Genomic DNA, 20,224 nt, shown 5'->3' on the forward strand with positions numbered 1-20,224 from the left:
GCCAAAAGAATGGGAATTATGGGGACAAGCCCCGAAATGGAAATGGAAACGGGAATGGAAATGGGGGAAGTGCTTCAATGGGAATTCTAACTACTCCAAGCCTTAACCAACACCAATAATCAGACATCTAATGGGAACAATGCAACCAATTCCCAAGATAAGGGCAAGGGGAAGCTGTATATGATGTCGACTAGAGAACAAGAGGCTCGAAGGGATGTTGTCTCGGGTACATTTTCTATCAACTCCACTCCTGTTAAAGTATTGTTTGATTCTGGAGCATCATTGTCATTTATTGCCCATTCAACTGTTAGGACTTTAACATTGATCGAGTCTGAGTCGATTTCTATGCCTATAGTCATTCCGTCTGGAGACTGTTAATTGCTCTAAAAGATTTCTAAAAGTGCCACTGAAAATAGGAGAGAGTTTCTTTCCTTCTGACCTGATAGAGTTTAACTTATCAAACCTAGACTTATTTTGGGGATGGATTGGCTTGGAAAGTACATGGCTAAGATAGATTGCGATGCGCAAAAGTGGAACTGAGAGATCCTTTCGGGAAAAAGAGTGTCATATAGGAGAATACCTCGAGAACCCGGATTAAGGTGATCAATGCCTTACAACTTAAGAACTAGTAGACAAGGGATGGCCTCTCTTTATGTGTTCGGTGAGAAGAATTGAGGATGATCCGTTAACCTGAGGATGTGCCAGTAGTCCGAGAGTTCCAGGATGTTTTTCCTGAAGATATACCTGGTATGCCACCAAGGAGAGATGTAGAGTTCACCGTTGACCTAGTACCTGGGACTGGACCAATTTCGAAAGCCCCATATCGAATGGCTCCAGCAGAAATGAACGAGTTGAAAAACCAGTTGGAGGAACTACTAGACAAAGGGTATATTAGACCTAGCATGTCACCATGGGGAGCACCGTCTTATTTGTGAAAAAGAAGGATGGTAGTTTGAGGTTGTGTATAGACTATCGGGAGTTGAACAATGTCACTGTGAAAAACAAGTACCCATTGCCTAGGATTGATGACTTGTTCGACCAACTTCAGGGTGCGGGGATGTTCTCCAAAATAGACTTAAGGTCAGGTTACCATCAATTGAGGATTGTTGATCATGATATACCTAAGACTGCTTTCAGGACTAGATATGGCCACTATGAGTTTACGGTAATGCCTTTTGGGTTATCTAATGCACCTGCAGTTTTCATGGACTTATGAATAGGATCTTTCGACCCTACCTCGACAAATTTGTCGTTGTGTTCATAGACGATATACTGATCTATTCTAGGAGCAAGGAGGACCATGAGGGTCATTTGAGAGTCATTTTGCAGACACTTAGGGACAACCAACTATATGCGAAGTTTTCGAAATGTGAATTTTGGTTGGAAAGAGTGTCATTTTTGGGTCACTTTGTCTCCAAGGAGGTGTGTCAGTCGATCCTGCAAAGATCAAAGCCGTGAGTGAATGGCCTACTCCAAAGAATGTCACAGACATAAGAAGTTTCTTGGGTTTAGCCGGTTACTATAGGAGATTTGTGAAAGACTTCTCCAAAATAGCAAACCCATGACCACTTTGATGAAGAAGGATTGTAGGTTTAACTGGAATGAGGACAGTGAGAAAGCCTTTCAAACGCTCAAAGAAAGGTTAACATCAGCCCCTGTCCTAACCTTGCCTAATGGGAATGAGGGATATGATGTGTATAGTGATGCGTCCAAGAATGGGTTGGGTTGTGTTCTTATGCAAAATGGGAAGGTCATAGCTTATGCGTCTCGCAGTTGAAGCCGTATGAAGTCAATTACCCAACACACGACTTAGAATTGGCCGCAATAGTGTTTGCCCTAAAAATCTGGAGACACTACCTTTACGGGGTGACTTGTCGAATCTTCACGGATCACAAAAGTCTCAAATACATCTTCACCCAGAAAGACCTTAATATGAGACAGCGCAGATGGTTAGAGCTCATCAAGGACTATGACTTAGACATCCAGTACCATGAGGGTAAAGCCAACGTCGTTGCTGATGCGTTAAGTCGCAAGTCTAGCCATAGCCTGAATACATTAGTCGTTGCCGACAAACTTTGTGAGGAGTTTCTAGACTCCAGATAGAAGTTGTTCATGAAGGGGAGGTAGAAAGATTGCTGAGTGCCTAACCATCGAGCCAACTTTCTAGACGAAATAAGAGAGAGTCAACCTGGGGATGTGAAGCTTGAGCGAGTCAAAGCAAAGCTTAAGGAGGGAAAAGCAGAAGGGTTTGCGATCCATGAGGATGGAAGCATAAGATATAAGGGTAGGTGGTGTGTGCCACAAAAATGTGAAGAATTGAAACAAAAGATAATGGTGAGGGTCATAACACGACTTATTCCGTCCACCCAGGGGAGATAAGTTATATAAGGACCTCAAGAAGATGTTCTGGTGGCCTGGGATGAAAAGAGCAGTAGCTGAATTTGTTTCAAAATGTCTAACATGCCAGAAAGTCAAAAGTGAACACAAGAGACCTCAAGGAAAGATTCAACCTTTAGACATTCCGACATGGAAATGGGACTCGATATCCATGGATTTCGTTGTAGCCTTACCTAGGAGTCGGGGAGGCAATAATACCATATGGGTGATAGTGGATAGACTAACCAAAACAGCAAGGTTCATACCTATGAAAGATACGTGGAGTATGGAAGCCTTAGCCAAGGCCTATGTGAAAAATGTCATTCGATTGCATGGAGTACCCACGAGTATAGTATCAGATAGAGATTCGCGATTCCTTTCGAATTTCTGGAAAAAGGTTCAGGAAGCTTTTGGTAGTGAGCTATTGATGAGTACAGCTTTTCACCCAGCTACAGAGGTCAAACCGAAAGAACTATTCAGACCTTAGAGGACATGTTGCGAGCATGTGCCTTAGAATACCAAGGGATCATGGGAAGACCATTTGGACCTCATAGAATTCTCATACAACAACAGCTACCATGCTAGTATTAAGATGGCACCATTTGAAGCACTATATGGGAGAAAGTGTCGTAGCCCTTTGTGTTGGAACGACATTAGTGAGACTGTGGTGTTAGGACCTGAGATGATTCAGGAGACATGGATCAGGTCGATTCATTCAAGAAAAGATTAAGGCTGCACAGGACAGGCAGAAATCCTATGCGGATCAGAAGCGAAGGATGAGAATTACGAAGTCGGGGAAAAAGTATTGCTTAAGGTGTCTCCAATGAAAGGAGTGATGCGATTCGGGAAAAAGGGGAAGCTAAGCCCTAAATTCATAGGACCATATGAGATTCTGGCGAGATAGGCAAAGTCGCTTATCGCCTAGATTTGCCCAATAACTTAGAAAGGGTCCATAATGTGTTTCACGTATCCCAACTCCGGAGATACGTACCGATGAGTCACATGTACTTGAACCGGAAAATGTCGAAATAGACGAAACCTTATCCTATGAGGAGAAACCTGTCCAGATCCTAGACCGCAAAGTGCGTAGTACGAGGAATAAGGACATCAGAATTGTCAAAGTGTTGTGGAGAAATCAAAATACTGAAGAAGCCACCTGGGAAGCCGAAGATGCAATGCGTCTGAAGTACCCTGAGCTTTTTCAAGAGGTACGTGAGTTACGGGGACGTAACTTTTCTTTTAAGGGGGGAAGAATGCGATAGAATTTCGCGCTTTCACCCTAAAGTATGTTAATTATGATAGTTATTTGTAATTATTGCTGATCTGTTGTGCGAACGTTAGAAAACGCTTATGAAATTTTGGGACTTAGAAGTGCAAAAGATCGTCGTTAAGACTGGTACCTCCAAGTTTCGGGACGAAACTTCTTTTAAGGGGGAAAGCCTGTAATACTCCGTATTTTGAGAATTAATTCGTAATAATTAAGAAATACAAGAAAATAATAAATATTTAATATTATTTACAGAATAATAAGAATATAATAATATTAATACGAGTCGGTTGTGTTAATTTCGGATTTATAAAAGTTAAACCGAGTTCACTCATCTAGAGTTACCACTTTTAGAAGGTTATAAAAAGAAAAGAAGAGGAGAAAATTTCAGAAACCCTAAATTCTTCCTCTCCTCCCTCAGCCGTCATCTCCCCTTTTCTTCTCTCTCCTCCCTCTCTGCTCTCCTCTCTCGCTGCTCTCCTCTTTTCTCTTGCTGCCCTCCTCTTCTCGCTCGCTGTCCTCCTCTTTTCTCATCTCCCTCGCCGTGCCTTCTCGGATCCTCGTCGCGTTGTGCGACGAGTGGCGCGGCAGCGTGTGCGAGCGAGTGTCGGGCAGTGCGAGCGGTTTTGTGAGGGCAGTGCGAGCGGTTTTGTGAGGACAGTGCGAAAGTGTGTGCGAGGGTGGTGTGTGAGACGAGCGAGTCGAGGGTTGGATCGAAGGCTGTGCGAGCGAGCGGGTTGGTGCGAAAGCCTGGTGCGAGTGTTTTGCGGATTGTGCGAGTGAGTGAAGTCGAGGGAGACGAGCGAGCGCACGAGGTTGTGCGAGGCTCAGGTGCGCGTGCTGTGTGAAGACGTGCGAGTGACGAAGCTGGTGCGAGCGACGAGAGATCTGGTGCGAGGCTCGCGTGTGCGAGCGAAGTGGTGTGGTGGTCCGAGTGCTGAGTGCGCGACGAAGGTGCGCGAGGGTGCTGCTGTGCGTTCGTGTTCGAGTGTGGTTGTTGCGCCGTTGCCGGAAATCGGTCGCCGGAATTTGATTTCCGGCGAGCTTAACGATATAAAACATTTTATATATTATATTATTATATAAAGTTTAATTATAAATTATGTTTTCATAATTATGTTAAATTATAATTAGTTAATTAATAATTCAAGTTAATGAGTTTATTTTATTATTCTGACTAAAGTTGTGAATATAACTTTTGGACATAATACTGGATCGGACCTAAGAGTTTTGGAAATAAGATTTGGACATAAAACATGGTTGGACTTATAATTTAACTGGTTTGGTAAAGATAGTGGACTAATGACACTAACTAATAATAGTATGCTCACTAACTTTAAATCCTTAAAAGACGTTAAACTCTTTATAATAGAAAAGTAACGAAAATTCATAAACAAGGGGTTTAGTTATCGTTTACTTCGAATTATTAAATCGTATGGTCTCGGTTACGTAGTAATCGTTAATGTTTCCAACGACGTAGCACTAAAGTTTTATTTAACGGTTTAGGTCCCAATTTCATAAGCGGAACGTTCGATTAAGACAGCGAAAATTCTCCGTTACAAGGTACGTACGCGTACCAGTTTAATCCCAAGTATTAGTATCATGATTAGGTTGCAATCTATGTTATTGGAACCTAGAAGCATGATAGGGAACGTTTGATTGATTGAGATTGTCTGGTTAGACATTTGTAATTGAAATCGATATGTTGCATTGGAATGCGTAATTCTATCGTAGTATAAACAAGAGCATTTTTAATGTATCCATAGTGTAACAAAGTTGTTACAAGAGATATGATTCGAGCATTGTAACTAAGAGGACAGGTAAATGATTCTATGTATCCATAGTGTAACAAGAGTGTTACAAGAGATACGATTTGAGCATTGTAACTAAGAGAACAGGTAAATGACTATATGTGTGGTTATGAAATGAATGGTTAATATTAAAATGAATTATGGCAATATCTTGTAGCTGGACTCCCTACAAGTGATGAACAATGGGGGGAGTGTGGGACTTGTCCTACGCTCCTACGCAGGCCTACTGTGACGACAGTAGTGTCCTTATATTTTGACACTCAAGTAGGCGGAAGGTTCCGTTCGATCTTGGGGGTATGCATACTAAGGTGATGGGTGTGAGACGGAACAAAACCGTATTTGCATTTCATCTAACAGACCTAGTGTCTGTTAAGGATTCAGTAGCCCGTATGATTCTAGTAAGATGACGGTGCTCGTTCGATGCCAATTAAAGATTAAAGATTAAAGGTTAAAGGATAAAGGATGTAACATAGTGTAGCATCATGCTTAAGATTGTTCATGTGTGCATCATTTATGCTTATATGTATTCAATGGTTCATTACGTACTCAGCATAGCTGATTGTGTGTTATTATGTGTTTGATGAACTGCGATGAACCATTGATGCTACAATGGGGAGCAGACTAGGTGTGCTGGTGCTGCTGCATAATCTCGAGCATACGGGGACTAGGCTTGGGTATTTACATTTAAAGCATTTTGAAATAAGTATTATTGGTTTTCTAAGACTCATATATGGTTTGTGGTTTGAATGAAAGGGGTCATTGATGATTCCCGAGTTGTATTTATATTTTAATTCCGCGCATTTTAGTTTTCAAGTTAATGTTTTAAGTTATCGTTAACCCTTATTATGCCTTGCGTTCCATCGCGGCGGTAACGCCCCCGAGGTCGACGCGACGCGGCAGTGGTAGGCGCGCGTGGATTTTGGGGGTGTTACAACTGAAGTCAGATTATGTATTAATAATAAGTACTAGACAATGCATATTGGGGTTGGACTCGGGGAAAATGTAGAGAGAAAGAGAGATTGTTGGCTTACCTATTTGCTGCTCTAACTACAACAAATACGTGATCCTTGTTCTCCCGCTTTAGATAGGGACGCCCAAAAAAACACCCTAACTTATAAATGAATTAAGAACTCAAAACCTAAGGTTTAAAAAGTAAATCACATAGAGATTTATTTTCGGAAAGGAAGTCATAAAATACGATAATATCCAGAATCTTAAGACATGAGAAGTTTACATAGATATAGAGGAAATTTTAGGGATTACCTCAAATTCTAAACAAAATCTCTCCTCATCTAATACCCCCCAGGCCCCCACACCAGACAATTCTAACATTCAACAACAAAACCATAGAAGATCAGCAAATTGCAAAACCCCCGTCAGGGAATGTGTAATTAACCCACGGCAATTATCAGTAAAGTTCGCCATAAGAACTCCACATATCAACTCTCATCATAAATTATTGCAAAAACTAACCAATTCCCAATGAAATAATCAGCTAACAAAATAAAACATCAATAGAGATAAGCATGAAAGTCAGATTGAAAGAGAGAGCAGAACATAGTGTTCTTGCGAAGAGGTGTTCTGAGAGCAAGTTGATCAAAAGTGAGGCATTCACCACCAACTATCTCAATCCTTGCTCTTGCAGTTTCAGTAGAAGTCAATTGTCATCATCAATGCAATTTTATCGTTTTAATCCTCCTACACCATTTTCACCCATTGTTTAAATTTTCCATTTAAAAAACAATTTCAAACAGAGAAATACGAAAAAGAAGAAGGAAGAAAAAGAGGAAAGAGAGAAACATACCTTTCAATTCATCCGCATCGAACTTTTTATTCCCTCACCACTTCCTCTTCTTCCTCGTTGACATTTTCACCCATTTTGCATGAATCCATCTCCTATTAATTGTCTATGAATAGGAATACATGCTCCATAACACACCCTTTTTAACATTTTGATCGTCCAATGACATATCAACCTCATCATATGGACATACTTGCATTCTGCACGAAGTCCGTGTTTGTTATTGAACTCCATTTCAGAATTGGTTAGTTTGTTCTGATGGTGATTGGGTTCTTCCGAACCCATTGTATTATAATCACATAACTTTGGTTTGATATAAGCACATATATTTTTCTCCAAAATACCATTTTCAAAGAAACAACAATAAAACGAAGCAAGTGGTTCTTGTCTTATAAATCACAAGGTAATGATCTATTAACAACCATAAATTCAAAACACTACTTGACCAGTTTTACGCATCATCACCTACAAACAACTCAAAGATCACAACTACAGAGAGTAGGACTGATTAGACAAAATACACCATTGAGGGTGCAGTTTGTTCAGACATACGGAATGAATTCCCCCACCCCCAACAGAAAAAGAGAGTGAATTGCACATGGGACCAGCAAAATAAAGATTCTACATATCGTGGTTTGTTCAGACAGTGCAACAGGATATAGCAGAAGCATGAGATTGCAAAAGAGCAACCATTCTCAACAAACACCACAAAAGGAGATGAGGGTGTAATCTTCAGGTGAATTCTTCAAAGTAGTGGACTAAACTATCTCACAAAGTTAGAGCAGCAATGACAGGAGGTAGAAGATGATTATGGAGGCCAGAAATTGTAACCGCGGTAAGACTGAAAGGTGCATGACGAAGCCAGGGAGGGAGAGTCATATATAGCCACTGGAACAAATGAATGAATCCTCTAGCTATAATAACATGTCATTCTAGAAATGACAAGTAGTATAATCAAGCTCGCTGAGTAGCATAAGGATTTTCATATGCTGCTGACAAGTGTTAGCCATCTAAGGCATAATAGCTGGTCACTTCCAAAAAGAGAAACCCTGATTTTACAACTTTTCTGTGTTTATGTTGCTTTGTAGCATCACTTGCTAGATCAAGCTGTTTACTAGGGGTTTGGTTTCGCTATAACATGATCACTGTCCACCAAGCTTGCTTCTGAACTCGTCACAGGTGAACTTGCCAATTGCTTATTAGACAACCAGGTCTGGATCAATTCATCTGTTTTTACATCTGCAAGCAACTTTTTCTCCTTCATCTCTATATAAATCTTGTGTGCTTCTTCCCGCTTGCCATTCAAAAACAATCCATGGATCAAAACTATATATGAAGTTGTATCATCATTCAAACCATTCTGCTTCATCTGATCCCACAGGTAAAACACTTTGTCTAGCTGACGCCATCTGCAAAATTTCCTAATTAAGATTAGATAAGTGTCTTTATTTGGTTGATAACCCAACTCCTTCATTTTATCTAACAGCATGAAGATCTCTTCTCCTGTCTTTTGAATACGCAAGAACGCATGTAATCCACGGCTGAGCTTCGCATCAAACACTTTCTTCGCTTCATCCCTTCTCCGGGCCTCATATAATGGCTTTATCAATGAGTTATAAGTGACAGCATTTGGAACAATGTCCTTATCTTTCATGGTTTGAAGAATATCCAAAGCCTCCTTTGCACGACCTTCCTTTGCAAGAGCGTGCAAAATAGCATTATAAGCTTTCATATCAGGCTCAATCTGCATTTCCTTCATCTGGTCAAACAATTCCAGCACCTCCTTCAGCCTGCTCAACTTTGAGTAGCATGATATAATACATGAAAAGAAATAACATTGCGTTTCACTCCTAGATCAATCATCAATCTCCAGAATCTATTAGCTTCACGTGGGCTACCTACGATATTACACCAACCATTCAGGATGATGTTAAAGTTCTTGGTATTGAATGGATATATGTCTTTGTTACTCAAGAGTAAGTGCTCAGCTTCCTTTACATTCTTATATCGAGTAAGAGCAGAAAGAAGCTTCTGAAATTCCTTCACCCCAACAGAAAAGTTAAACCTTTTAAAAGTATGGAACGTATTAAGTGCGTTCACTACATCATGAGTTCCAGAATACCTTCTAATCATAATCAAGAGAGTCTTAGGGTTCATAATACCATGTTTTATCATCTCACCAATCAAAGACCAGGTGGTATCAAATTTCCTACTCTTCGCCAAAATCAATATCATTGTATGGTATTCTCTTAAGGAATGCTTATACTCCAGCTGCTTCCTGGACCACAGAAAAAACATGAATGCTACCTCCAAATCATTCCTAGTTTTAGAAAGGACCTCCACCACAAGCTCTGAAGTAAGCAAAATCCCACATTGGTTGAGCTTGTTAGTCACTTCAGCACCATTAATCACACCCGGTTTATCGCCCGGATTCTCACTCTTAGATGGGTTGCTCTTGCAATCTGTTCCAATCAATATCTCCAAAATGACCCCTAAATCATGGTTAAATCTCTCATTTTTAAAACCCACTTTCCCAGTTTCAATCTCATTATCTTCCTCACCATTTTCATCATTGTCACATCCAATTTCATCACTAGTACTAGTGATTTTGGTTAGATTTGTACCCAGATTCGAACAATCTAAGGTAGTAGAGTAAAAATATGGAATTTGAGGACTTCTATAACTAAAAAGGGGTTTAAGATTTTCAGCAATTGGACTCAAATTTATAAGATTTGCAACCTGGGTTTTTCCTAGAATAACAGAATTAACATGGACACACAAACCAAACTCATACGAGAACTTTAATTGATGAAACCCTCTTTTGAATCTCAACATCTTTTAGGGTTCTAAAGAGGTAAATAAAAGTAAGAAAAAAAAACAATCTTTGAGAAGGGTTTATGGAGTTACCATTCCGTTGACGAGTTTGGATGAGTGATGGAGCTGCCGGAGCAGGAAGCGGGCCAGCCCGTTAATACTTAATCGTATTGATGCACAAGAGTGAAGGGACAACCTCATCAGTCATCCCAAACATAATGGAAAAAATTAACAAGAATAATCTCAACTTTCACAGGTCTTCTCAAAAGAGTTAAGTGTCTAGGAGGGTACTGAACTTTGGTGAAAGTATCAGTTAAGGTAGTGAACTTTCAAATGTACCAGTTAAGGTACTCAAAATGGATGTCTGTTAACTTAAGGTACTGAACTTTGGTTTGTACCGTTAACATCCCCAAAAATAAAAAAAAATGTGACATGGCATTAATTAAAAAGAAAAAGCTGACATAACATTAATTATAAAAATTCCAAACTCTTTTCTCTCTCCTCTGATTCATCACCTTCTTTTCTCTCTCCTCTTATTCCTCAACCTCTGTTTACTTTTTACTTTTTACTACTCAAACTTTAGTTTAACATTAATTCTCACCATCAATCTCATATTACCAGCATTACCACCGGCGTCCTGTATCCCATTCAAGGGCACTGAAAAATTGCCAGCCAAGGCAGAACCATTTACTGGTTCCCCACTAGATGATCGAGCGGAAGAGTCATTCGAAGCTGAAGTAGGAGAGATACCAGTGTTACTCAGACCACGCCACCAGGGCTGTCCAAACAACATGTTTTGAGGCTTAGCCCCTCCTTCATCTTTGAATGGATCTTCCACAATTCCGGCTTTAGTAGGCATTTCTCCCAAACCCTGGTTAATCTATACTACTAAGCTCAAGATCTGTAAATTGTATGATTAAAAGCAATTCTTGAAATGGTGTCCTGCAGAAAAGTCAAGGTAATTCTCTATATTAATCTCAAAGATACTAGCTTTTTCTGAAAAGGGTAGCAAAAAGCAAATTGGATGCTACACCCATATGGAAATTCATATACTTCTAGTAAGTATATATTAAGTGTGATGCATAACAAATGGATAACATAAGATGACACAATTTAAGAACTATATAAACCCAATAAGTAAATTTCCTAAACATAGAAAGTTAATAAAAATCTAATTAAAAAGGTAGTAATTAGCATAAAAGCCACACATTTTATATGACTTGAATCAGTTTTCTTGAGATAATCAACATCAAAAACCCAGCTAACAAATTCTCATAATCTTTACCTACCCTTGAAAATCTCATATATTTAGGACTAAATTCACATTCTTGAATTACTTGTAACTTCTAATAAGGGGGAAATTACTAATTAAATATTTTGCTACAAAGAAATTAATAGGGTTAATATGAATTTCCATAATAAGAGTACTCCTTGACGTAAACAACTTGTTACAATAAAGACATGAAATTATGAAAAGAACAAAAATTGATGGTGAGAATTAATGTTAAACTAAAGTTTGAGTAGTAAAAAGTAAAAAGTAAACAGAGGTTGAGGAATAAGAGGAGAGAGAAAAGAAGGTAATGAATCAGAGGAGAGAGAAAAGAGTTTGGAATTTTTATAATTAATGTTATGTCAGCTTTTCTTTTTAATTAATGCCATGTCACATTTTATTTTTATTTTTGGGGATGTTAACGGTACAAACCAAAGTTCAGTACCTTAAGTTAACAGACATCCATTTTGAGTGCCTTAACTGGTACATTTGAAAGTTCAGTACCTTAACCGATACTTTCATCAAAGTTCAGTACCCTCCTAGACACTTAACTCCTTCTCAAAATCATCCCAACTTTAAATAATTCCAACTTTTAAGGGGACCTTATCAAAATAAGCCAAACCGTAACTTTTCTTGCCAACACTAGTCTATGTTAAGTAGATAATATATCGGTTATTTTATCAAATACCCCTGACAAAAAAATTTATTCATCAAATACCTCCACTTTTTTCAAAATTCATCAGATACCCCCACTTTTTTCGAAATTCATCAGATACCCCCGACTTTTAAGAAAATTCACCAAATATCCTTTTGTTGACGGACGTTAGTCCTCCAATAGCATTTATTTACAAATTTGCCCTAATTCAACCTAATTAGCTTTAAGCCAACCTAAAACCCTCTTTCTCCCATGAACCTCCAACAACCCTATCCCCTCCCCCGTGTAGCCGGCGCCTCCCCCTCTCTTACTCGATCTCGCCGGCGCCTCCCCTCCCTTACTCGATCTTGCCGGCGCCTCCCCTCCCTCACTCGATCTCGCACTAGATCCGCCTTTAGCGTGGCTGCAATCTGGTGAACTAAGTTCGAAGGGGTGGGGAAAGGGGGAGGCGTGGCTGCACGGGGGAACGCGACTACACGAGGGTGGCGCTGCTGCATGGGGGATGGGGAGCGGGAGAGGGAGCTGCATGGGGGGGAGGGGGCTGGGGTTGTTTGGGGGGTGGGGGTGGGCTGGGGGATTATAGGTTAGGGGAGAAAGAGGGGGGTTAGGGTTATTAGGTTTTAGAGTTAATTAGGATTTTAAGGGTTAATTAACGCTAATGACTAACGGAGTTAATCGCCGTTAGTCATCAGGGCATTTTGTGTCATTTTTTTTATCAATTAGGGATATCTGGTGAATTTTTTTAAAAGTCGGGGGTATCTGGTGAATTTTGAAAAAAGTAGGAGTATTTGGTGAATAATTTTTTTTGTCAAGGGTATTTGGTTAATAGTTCGGACTATTTCGAGAAGGTAGCCTTTAAAGTTGGGATTATCTTAAAATAATCTAAAGTTGAGATTATTTTGAGAAAACTGGTAAAAGTTGAGATTATTCATGTCAATTTTTCCAATGTAATTATCTGTTGGAGGAAGAGGCAGATTAAGTCTGTCGCAATGAGCATGCACATTTGAAGGTAAATGTTGATAGAGTATTAAACTATCCCTGGGACTCCAACCATAAGTTTAAGTTTTTGGTTGAGTTGGTCCTTTGTCATGGTATCAGAGCAGACGATCCTAACCTATTATGAAATGCAAGATGGAAGTTGTTGAAGATTTGTTGGAGTAAAATAAGCCCAACAAAATTGTAATGGCTCCAAGAAGGGGTTCAGTTGACCTCATGTTGGAAGTCCAGAGAGGGCCCAGCGAGGATGTTGTGACCTGTCCAAATTGCAAGATTAAAAGTGGTTCACATGTGAGGGGGAGTGTTAAGAGTAAAGTTAGAGAGAAGATGACTAATATATAGATTGGTGGGTTACTCCACCTATCACCAATTGGTTTTAGGATGGAACACTGTCAATTTTTATGTGGTCACTCTCTCCTCCGATGTGGGCTTATGTGGGCTTGTGTACGGGCCCAATAAAGTTTACCAAATATTTCTTTGAGGAAGGAGCATAGATAAAAAGGTCATCACTCTTTTCAAAGAACTCTAAATATCCTTGCTCATGAAGGGAGAAGGTTGTCCGGAGCAACAATCTTAGTCATATACTTGTATAGCAAATTAGGCATAATTTCCACTGCATCACCCGGGAAAAAAGAAGAAAAAGTGTCAGTTTTTGTTGATCTAAAGGTGGGTCTTGGCTTCTCATAGTTTCTTGGAACTATTTATATTGTTATGGGGTTATATTTTTTTCAATTTGAATTGGTGTAATGCTGCGTAGATAGTATCTTTTCCCTTAAATGGAAAAAAATAAATTATTTGCACTATGAATTGCACTGTTTTAGCATAGGGTGTGTGCATTTATTGTGTTTTGGATATGGAATGAGTAATGACAGTGATAATATTAAGGCCTATTAACAAGGATTTACATTTTGGAATGACAAAACAACAATAAAATAAGAAAAGATGGTTGTTGATCAAGTAGTCTGAAGAAAACATAGTTTATTATGCATCCTAAATTTCAATGGTGGGATAATGTTGTGATGAGGTGCTTCCGGTTATGAATCATGTGTCGTCAAGAATAGTAATCCCTACACAAGGCAAACAATGAGGAGACAGAGGGTTCATTTGGGAATAAGATCTCTGGTTTTCGCCGAAAAATACCATATTCCGATGGCCTGAATAATGTCATAATGTAGGAGAAAACAGTGAAATCCATCCATGGGATGCAAAAGAACATAAAATGCAGGAATTTTGGGTGAACAGAGAGATGCTTCATGATATAGATACGAGCCAATGTAATAAGTTCAACTTGAGATTCAATATATCACCCAGTCACACCTTCCATTCACAAAGCAACTAAACAAAAAAACATGCTATTCATATGCATATAAATTCTGGCTAACGAACACGTCGAGTTTGTCCATAGATAATCTTCTTTGTGTCTCTCTTGTTTTCAATTCTCTAGTTCTCTTTGTTACTCCAGTTTGTCCATAGATAATCTTCCAGGTTGTTTGTCATCCTTCATGTCATTGACCTTACTGTTCTTCTTGTGTGTCTGTTTTCTTGTCATCTTGATAAGCCCACCATCTTCTTACTTGTTTAGATTGGCAATATAAACTCCTTCTCTACACCTTTAATCTTCATCCTTTTCCTTCCTATCAAAAAAAGTCGCAGTCTCCCGCACAACAGTAGGAAAAACAGAAGCTCCATTACCTAAGAATAAAAGAAAAAACAGAATCTAAGATTTTTAGTGTATGAGATTTTAGGCACTTAAATTAACCAAACAACATCAATTGAAAGGTGTGTCACAAATTTTGGTCATGTAGATGCAGATTCTCTTTACTTGGGCTGCAACCTATCATCTAAACCATAAGAAATAACTAGTGCACTACACTAAGAATTTAAATTTCAAGAAGAAAAAGGCTCTGTTCGACTTACTGTATCTGTATGAACATAAGTACCAACATCAAATTACCTCCTTCACATGGAGTACATAGTTTATATAATGTGTTATAAATGAAGAATATGAGCCACTTTTTGTTCCCTAACCAAGATGCTTCTACTTTAACCTGCCAGGGGAGTACCGTATGCTTCCAACAATCACAAAGTAGCTACTCAACAACCTTCTTTCTCAGTCCCAAGCTCCACATCAACTGTAGTTGTTACAACTTATCAAAAAAAAAAAAACGTATGCTAAATTGCTAATCCTCCCTTTAAGCCCATATTGGTCCTGACTCCTGACCTATTTCACCATCTATCTTCTCAATTTTCATAGGTTCTCTCCTCATCAGCCCTACAATTCGCAAAAGAAACTTCCATACTTTTATAGTATAGAAATGCTGAGTTGTTAGTCCCACAAATTTCAATGTTAGGTGTTTAGATTGTAATATTAGTTAATAAGGAGCAAGCCTCTATCTAACCAAATAGGCACTTTTCAGGTCTTGCTACTGATACCGATTATTCCTTACTTGGTATCTTCATGGCCAAGAGAAGCGTATCTATGCTACAATAAAGTCCCTAAAAATTTCATCAGTGGACCATCAAGCACAAAATTCTCTAGCAAATAATGGTGAGAATACAGTAAAAGTCACCAAGAGTTATGACCCCCAATTCGATGGGATATTCTTCTTTGTTCTCTCTATCAATTTTTATTGCATCAATTTTAGTATCAGGTCTCACTTTCTGCACACAAAACTGCAAACAAGGAAAAGGTAGGAAACTAGGTCAACAGTTCCTAGCACAAGTCGAGTGCACCATTTAGGTGTCGGCATGTCATTAATTCACCCAAGAACAGAATACATTGCCAACGAGTTGATTAAGCATCAAAGTTACAATTTCATCCAATAAAGGAGGGAAAGCAACCGAAACAATGCTCCTGATGCGGGCTATTCGCACTACAAACTTCACACAGATACTTCTTCCATTAAGAAACCTACGTCCAACTCCAAATATCATATCCCGGAAAAGCAAAGAATAATCAGCTGAATTAAAATTCTTCGCAATGAACCTTCGCCAGATTTCAAAACTGTAAACTCTGTTAAGTCTCTCAGTTTAATCAAATTAAACCTTCCACCACGACCTCCAGTCTCCGCAGCAATCCAAAAACAATGACATATAAAGTCCTTAGTTTCAATCCACAACACAACTCCAATCCCCAACCAAAAACAATCAAATTTCTAATGTTGTGTGCTTGAAATTTACAATAGTTGGTAGCAGCAAAGTGATAATAGTTGATTAAGACAAAACAACAATGAAACTTTTTGAAAATTCAAATTCGAAGCCGAAATTGCTAGATACCTTCTTTATTTGCACCATCAAACCATTACAGGCACATATTCTAGCGCCTTGAAGCTTCCCAGCATTATTTCCATGCGAAATCACTAATGATAAACAATTTACGAAAGGAAAAGTGTTATACACAGAAATCAGAGAAAGTGTCGGACGAACTAGTTGTTCAGTGAGAAAAAATTACAAGTTAGACAAAAGAGCACAAAAAAAAAGTTAAACATTGTTTTGGCTTAATTGATTGAGAGCAATATTCCAGAAAGATACAGTATTAATTCAGCTTTGCAGAATTAAGCGATTGAAGTTAAAATAAAAAAAATGATCGAACCTTGTGAATGAATAAGAACTTGAGTCAATTGAATTTGAATTTCAAGGACTGAATCCCCTGGCTATGATAAGTGATAACATGTCATTCCAGAAATGACAAGTGGTAACCTTCCTTGCTTAATTCTAAACATGTTAGTACTGCCTCTTCTGTCAAAATCAACTCCAACAAGGAAACCTATGAAGCTCCAAAAGGCGTCCAAGTGACTACAGTCCTGCATGGGGCACCACAATCAAGCTCGCTGAGTAGCATAACGATTTTTATATGCTGCTGGCGAGTATTAGCCATCTAAGGCATAAAAGCTGGTCACTCCCAAAAAGAGAAACCCCGATCTTTTACAACTTTTCTGTATTCGGGTTGCTTTGTAGCATCCCTTGCTCGATCAAGCTGTTTACTAGGGGGTTTGGTTTTGCTATAAACATGAACACTATCAACCAAGCTTGGTTCTGAACCCGTCACAGGTGAACTTGCCATTTGCTTATTAGACAACCAGGTCTGGATCAATTCATCTGTTTTTACATCTGCAAGCAACTTTTTCCCCTTCATCTCTATATAAATCTTGTGTGCTTCTTCCAGCTCGCCATTCAAAAACAATCCATGGATCAAAGCTATATATGAGCTTGTATCATCATTCAACCCATTCTGTTTCATCTGATCCCACAGATAAAACACTTTGTCTAGCTGACGCCATCTGCAAAATTTCCTAATTAGTAATAGATAAGTGTCTTTATTTGGTTGACAACCCAACTCCTTCATTTTATCTAACAGCATGAAGATCTCTTCTCCTGTCCTTTGAATACGCAAGAACGCATGGAAAGTTCTAATAGTGGGCTGTAATCCACGGCTGAGCATCGCATCAAACACTTTCTGCGCTTCATCCCTTCTCCGGGCCTCACATAATGGCTTTATCAATGAATTATAAGTGACAGCATTTGGAGCAATGCCCTCATCTTCCATGGTTTGAAGAATATTCAAAGCCTCCTTTGCACGACCTTCCTTTGCAAGAGCGTGCAAAATAGCATTATAAGCTTTCCTATCAGGCTCAATCCGCATTTCCTTCATCTGATCAAACAATTTGAGCACCTCCTTCAGCCTGCTCAACTTTGAGTAGCATGATATAATACTTGAAAAAGAAATGACATCGCGTTCCACTCCTAGATCAATCATCAACCTCCAGAATCTATTAGCTTCACGTGGACTACCTACGATATTACACCAACCATTCAGGATGATGTTAAAGCTCTTGGTATTGAATTGATATATGTTTTTGTTACTGAAGAGTAAGTGCTCAGCTTCCTGTACATTCTTATATCGAGTAAGAGCAGAAAGAAGCTTCTGAAATTCCTCCACCCCGACACAAAAGTTAAACCTTTTCAAAGTATGGAACGTATTAATAGCATTCACGACATCACGAGTTGCAGAATACCTTCTAATCATAATCAAGAGAGTCTTAGGGTTCATAATACCATCTTTTCTCATCTCATCAATCAAAGACCAGGCAGTATCAAATTTCCTCCTCTTAGCCAAAATCGATATCATTGAATGGTATTCTCTCACGGAACGTTTATACTCCGGCTGCTTACCGGCCCACAGAAAAAACATGAATGCTACCTCCCAATCATTCCTAGTTTTAGAAAGGACCTCCACCACAAGCTCTGAAGTAAGAAAAATCCCACATTGGTTGAGCTTGTTAGTCACTTCAGCACCATTAATCACACTCGGCTTATCGGCCGCATTATCGCTCTCAGATGGGTTGTTCTTGCAACCTGTTCCCCTCAAGATCTCCAAAATGACCCCTAAATCATGGTTAAGTTTCTCATCTATAAAACCCACTTGCCCAGTTTCAACTTCATCATCTTCCTCACCATTTTCATCATTCTCACATCCAATTTCATCATTGTCACATCCAATTTCATCACTAGCACTAGTGATTTTGGTTAAATTTGTACCCAAATTCGAACAATCTAAGGTAGTAGAGTAAAAATATGGAATTTGAGGACTATAACTAAAAAGGGGTTTAAGATTTTCAGCAATTGGACTCAAAATAATAAAATTTGCAACCTGGGTTTTTCCTAGAACAACAGAATCAACATGAACATACAAACGAAACTTATAAGAGCAGTTTAATAGATGAATCCCTCTTCTGAATCTCAACATGTTTTAGGGTTCTAAAGAGGAAAATAAAAGTAACAAAAAAAATAAATTTTGAGCAGGGTTTATGGAGTTACCACTTCCATTGACGAGTTTTGGTGAAGTGATGAAGCTGCCGGAGCAGGAGACAGACGAGCAGTAGATAGGCCAGCCCGTTAAGCGTATTGAGCAGTATAATTATGTGTTGGATTGTTTTCCGAATTTTTTCCTTGAATAATGCAAAAGTGAGTTTTAATTCCAGAAATATGCCCAAAAAAAAAAAAATTCCTGCTTATCGTTCACATAGGACGGTACGCAAGAAACTGCTTTTTTTTTACCCATGTAAACCGCTACTTCAAGTAGCGGTTTTTATACACATAAACCACTATATATAAACCGCTAACCTGAGTAGCGGTTTACCTGGGCAAAATGTTGCAAACACATATCAAACTTTGGAGTTGGGGATTTCAGTAAACCGCTACTTGATTAATGAACCGCTACTTGAAGTAGCGGTTTATAAAAATAAAAAATTGATGTTAACCGCTACTTCAAGTAGCGGTTTTACTTAAGTAGAAAAAAAAATTCTCGCGTGCCGTCCTACATGGACGGTACGCAGGGAATTTTTTTTTTGGACATATTTCTGGAATTAAAATCCACTTTTGCATTATTCAAGGAAAAAATTCATTGTTTTCCTGTTGTTTCCTGATTGAAACATAAAAAAAAAATCAACTTTATGATTCTATATTATAGTCGACATGTGTAACTTGGACTTAACAAACTCACGACAGAAAACGACACGACCCATTGTGCCAATGACATGAATAACCATAGTTTTGCAAGTCGAGACATGGACCCTTTTAAGTTTTTTGTGCCATCTCAAACTTTTACAAAAAGATGTTGTCAACATGGCCCTCCATACGACCTTTATGATTATCTTACCATTTTGCAATTTTAAATCAAAGATAAGGAGAAAAATCTTCATTCATTTTCTTTTATTCATCTTTTAGGCATGAGATTCTCTATACAATTTTTTACATTACTATCGAAAAAGTTAGGATGACTCATGAGTTTGACTTTATATCGTACACTCGTAACCATCAATGCAACCAACATATATTCAATTGTCGAGTAAGTCGAGTAATCAGTAACTTATTGTAAATAGTTAGAGAATTTAGAGTCAAGTAAGACATTATTTTTAGGGATTTTATCATATACGACCTAATAAAAGAGGTTTTTGTGCAGAAGGACCAATTGAATTTTTTGAGGTAAAAATCAATTAAGACATAAATTGACAACTTAACACCATATTATGAATTTCGATTAAAATGTCAACTTTTCGACGTTAACATCTCATTTCCCTCCAAAATCTGATAAAGTTTATTTTTTTTTTGGGATCCAATTAGCTACACTCTTCTTTTGCTTCATATTAACTCCACTTTGTTATTCTCAACCATCAAAACTCATCATCTTCCATATTTGAATATTCAACTATTGTCTCTCCTCTCTCCTCACTTT

At 38.6% G+C, this 20,224-nt stretch overlaps 1 protein-coding gene, 1 long non-coding RNA gene and 1 other non-coding gene across 4 annotated transcripts; 1 reads left to right on the forward strand and 2 right to left on the reverse strand.

Moving 5' to 3' along the window:
- Positions 1–108: 108 nt before the first annotated feature.
- On the forward strand, positions 109–6,245 carry LOC130590124 (uncharacterized). The gene is made up of 3 exons (XR_008967787.1): positions 109–226; positions 5,150–5,206; positions 6,075–6,245. It is a non-coding gene; the product is annotated as an uncharacterized LOC130590124 (long non-coding RNA).
- Positions 6,246–7,697: 1,452 nt separating this feature from the next.
- Positions 7,698–10,165, reverse strand: LOC104902657 (pentatricopeptide repeat-containing protein At5g15010, mitochondrial). The gene has a single exon (XR_007269734.2). It is a non-coding gene; the product is annotated as a pentatricopeptide repeat-containing protein At5g15010, mitochondrial (transcript).
- Positions 10,166–14,218: 4,053 nt separating this feature from the next.
- LOC104902567 (pentatricopeptide repeat-containing protein At5g15010, mitochondrial) lies at positions 14,219–18,942 on the reverse strand. Of its 2 annotated transcripts, none has more exons than XM_048636500.2 (3): positions 16,583–18,942; positions 16,267–16,349; positions 14,219–14,614 (listed from the first exon to the last, which is right to left on the reverse strand). In XM_048636500.2, exon 1 carries the CDS (start codon positions 18,734–18,736, stop codon positions 16,886–16,888), a length of 1,851 nt encoding a protein of 616 aa, XP_048492457.1. In that variant the 5' UTR covers positions 18,737–18,942; the 3' UTR covers positions 14,219–14,614; positions 16,267–16,349; positions 16,583–16,885. The 2 variants fall into 2 exon arrangements, with proteins under 2 accessions (XP_048492457.1, XP_010688680.2); XM_010690378.4 differs by having other exon boundaries at positions 14,219–14,682.
- Between the last annotated feature and the right edge of the window lie 1,282 nt (positions 18,943–20,224).

The sequence above is a fragment of the Beta vulgaris genome, chromosome 9, assembly GCF_026745355.1.
Source record: "Beta vulgaris subsp. vulgaris cultivar EL10 chromosome 9, EL10.2, whole genome shotgun sequence".
NCBI classification, from domain to species: domain Eukaryota; kingdom Viridiplantae; phylum Streptophyta; class Magnoliopsida; order Caryophyllales; family Amaranthaceae; genus Beta; species Beta vulgaris.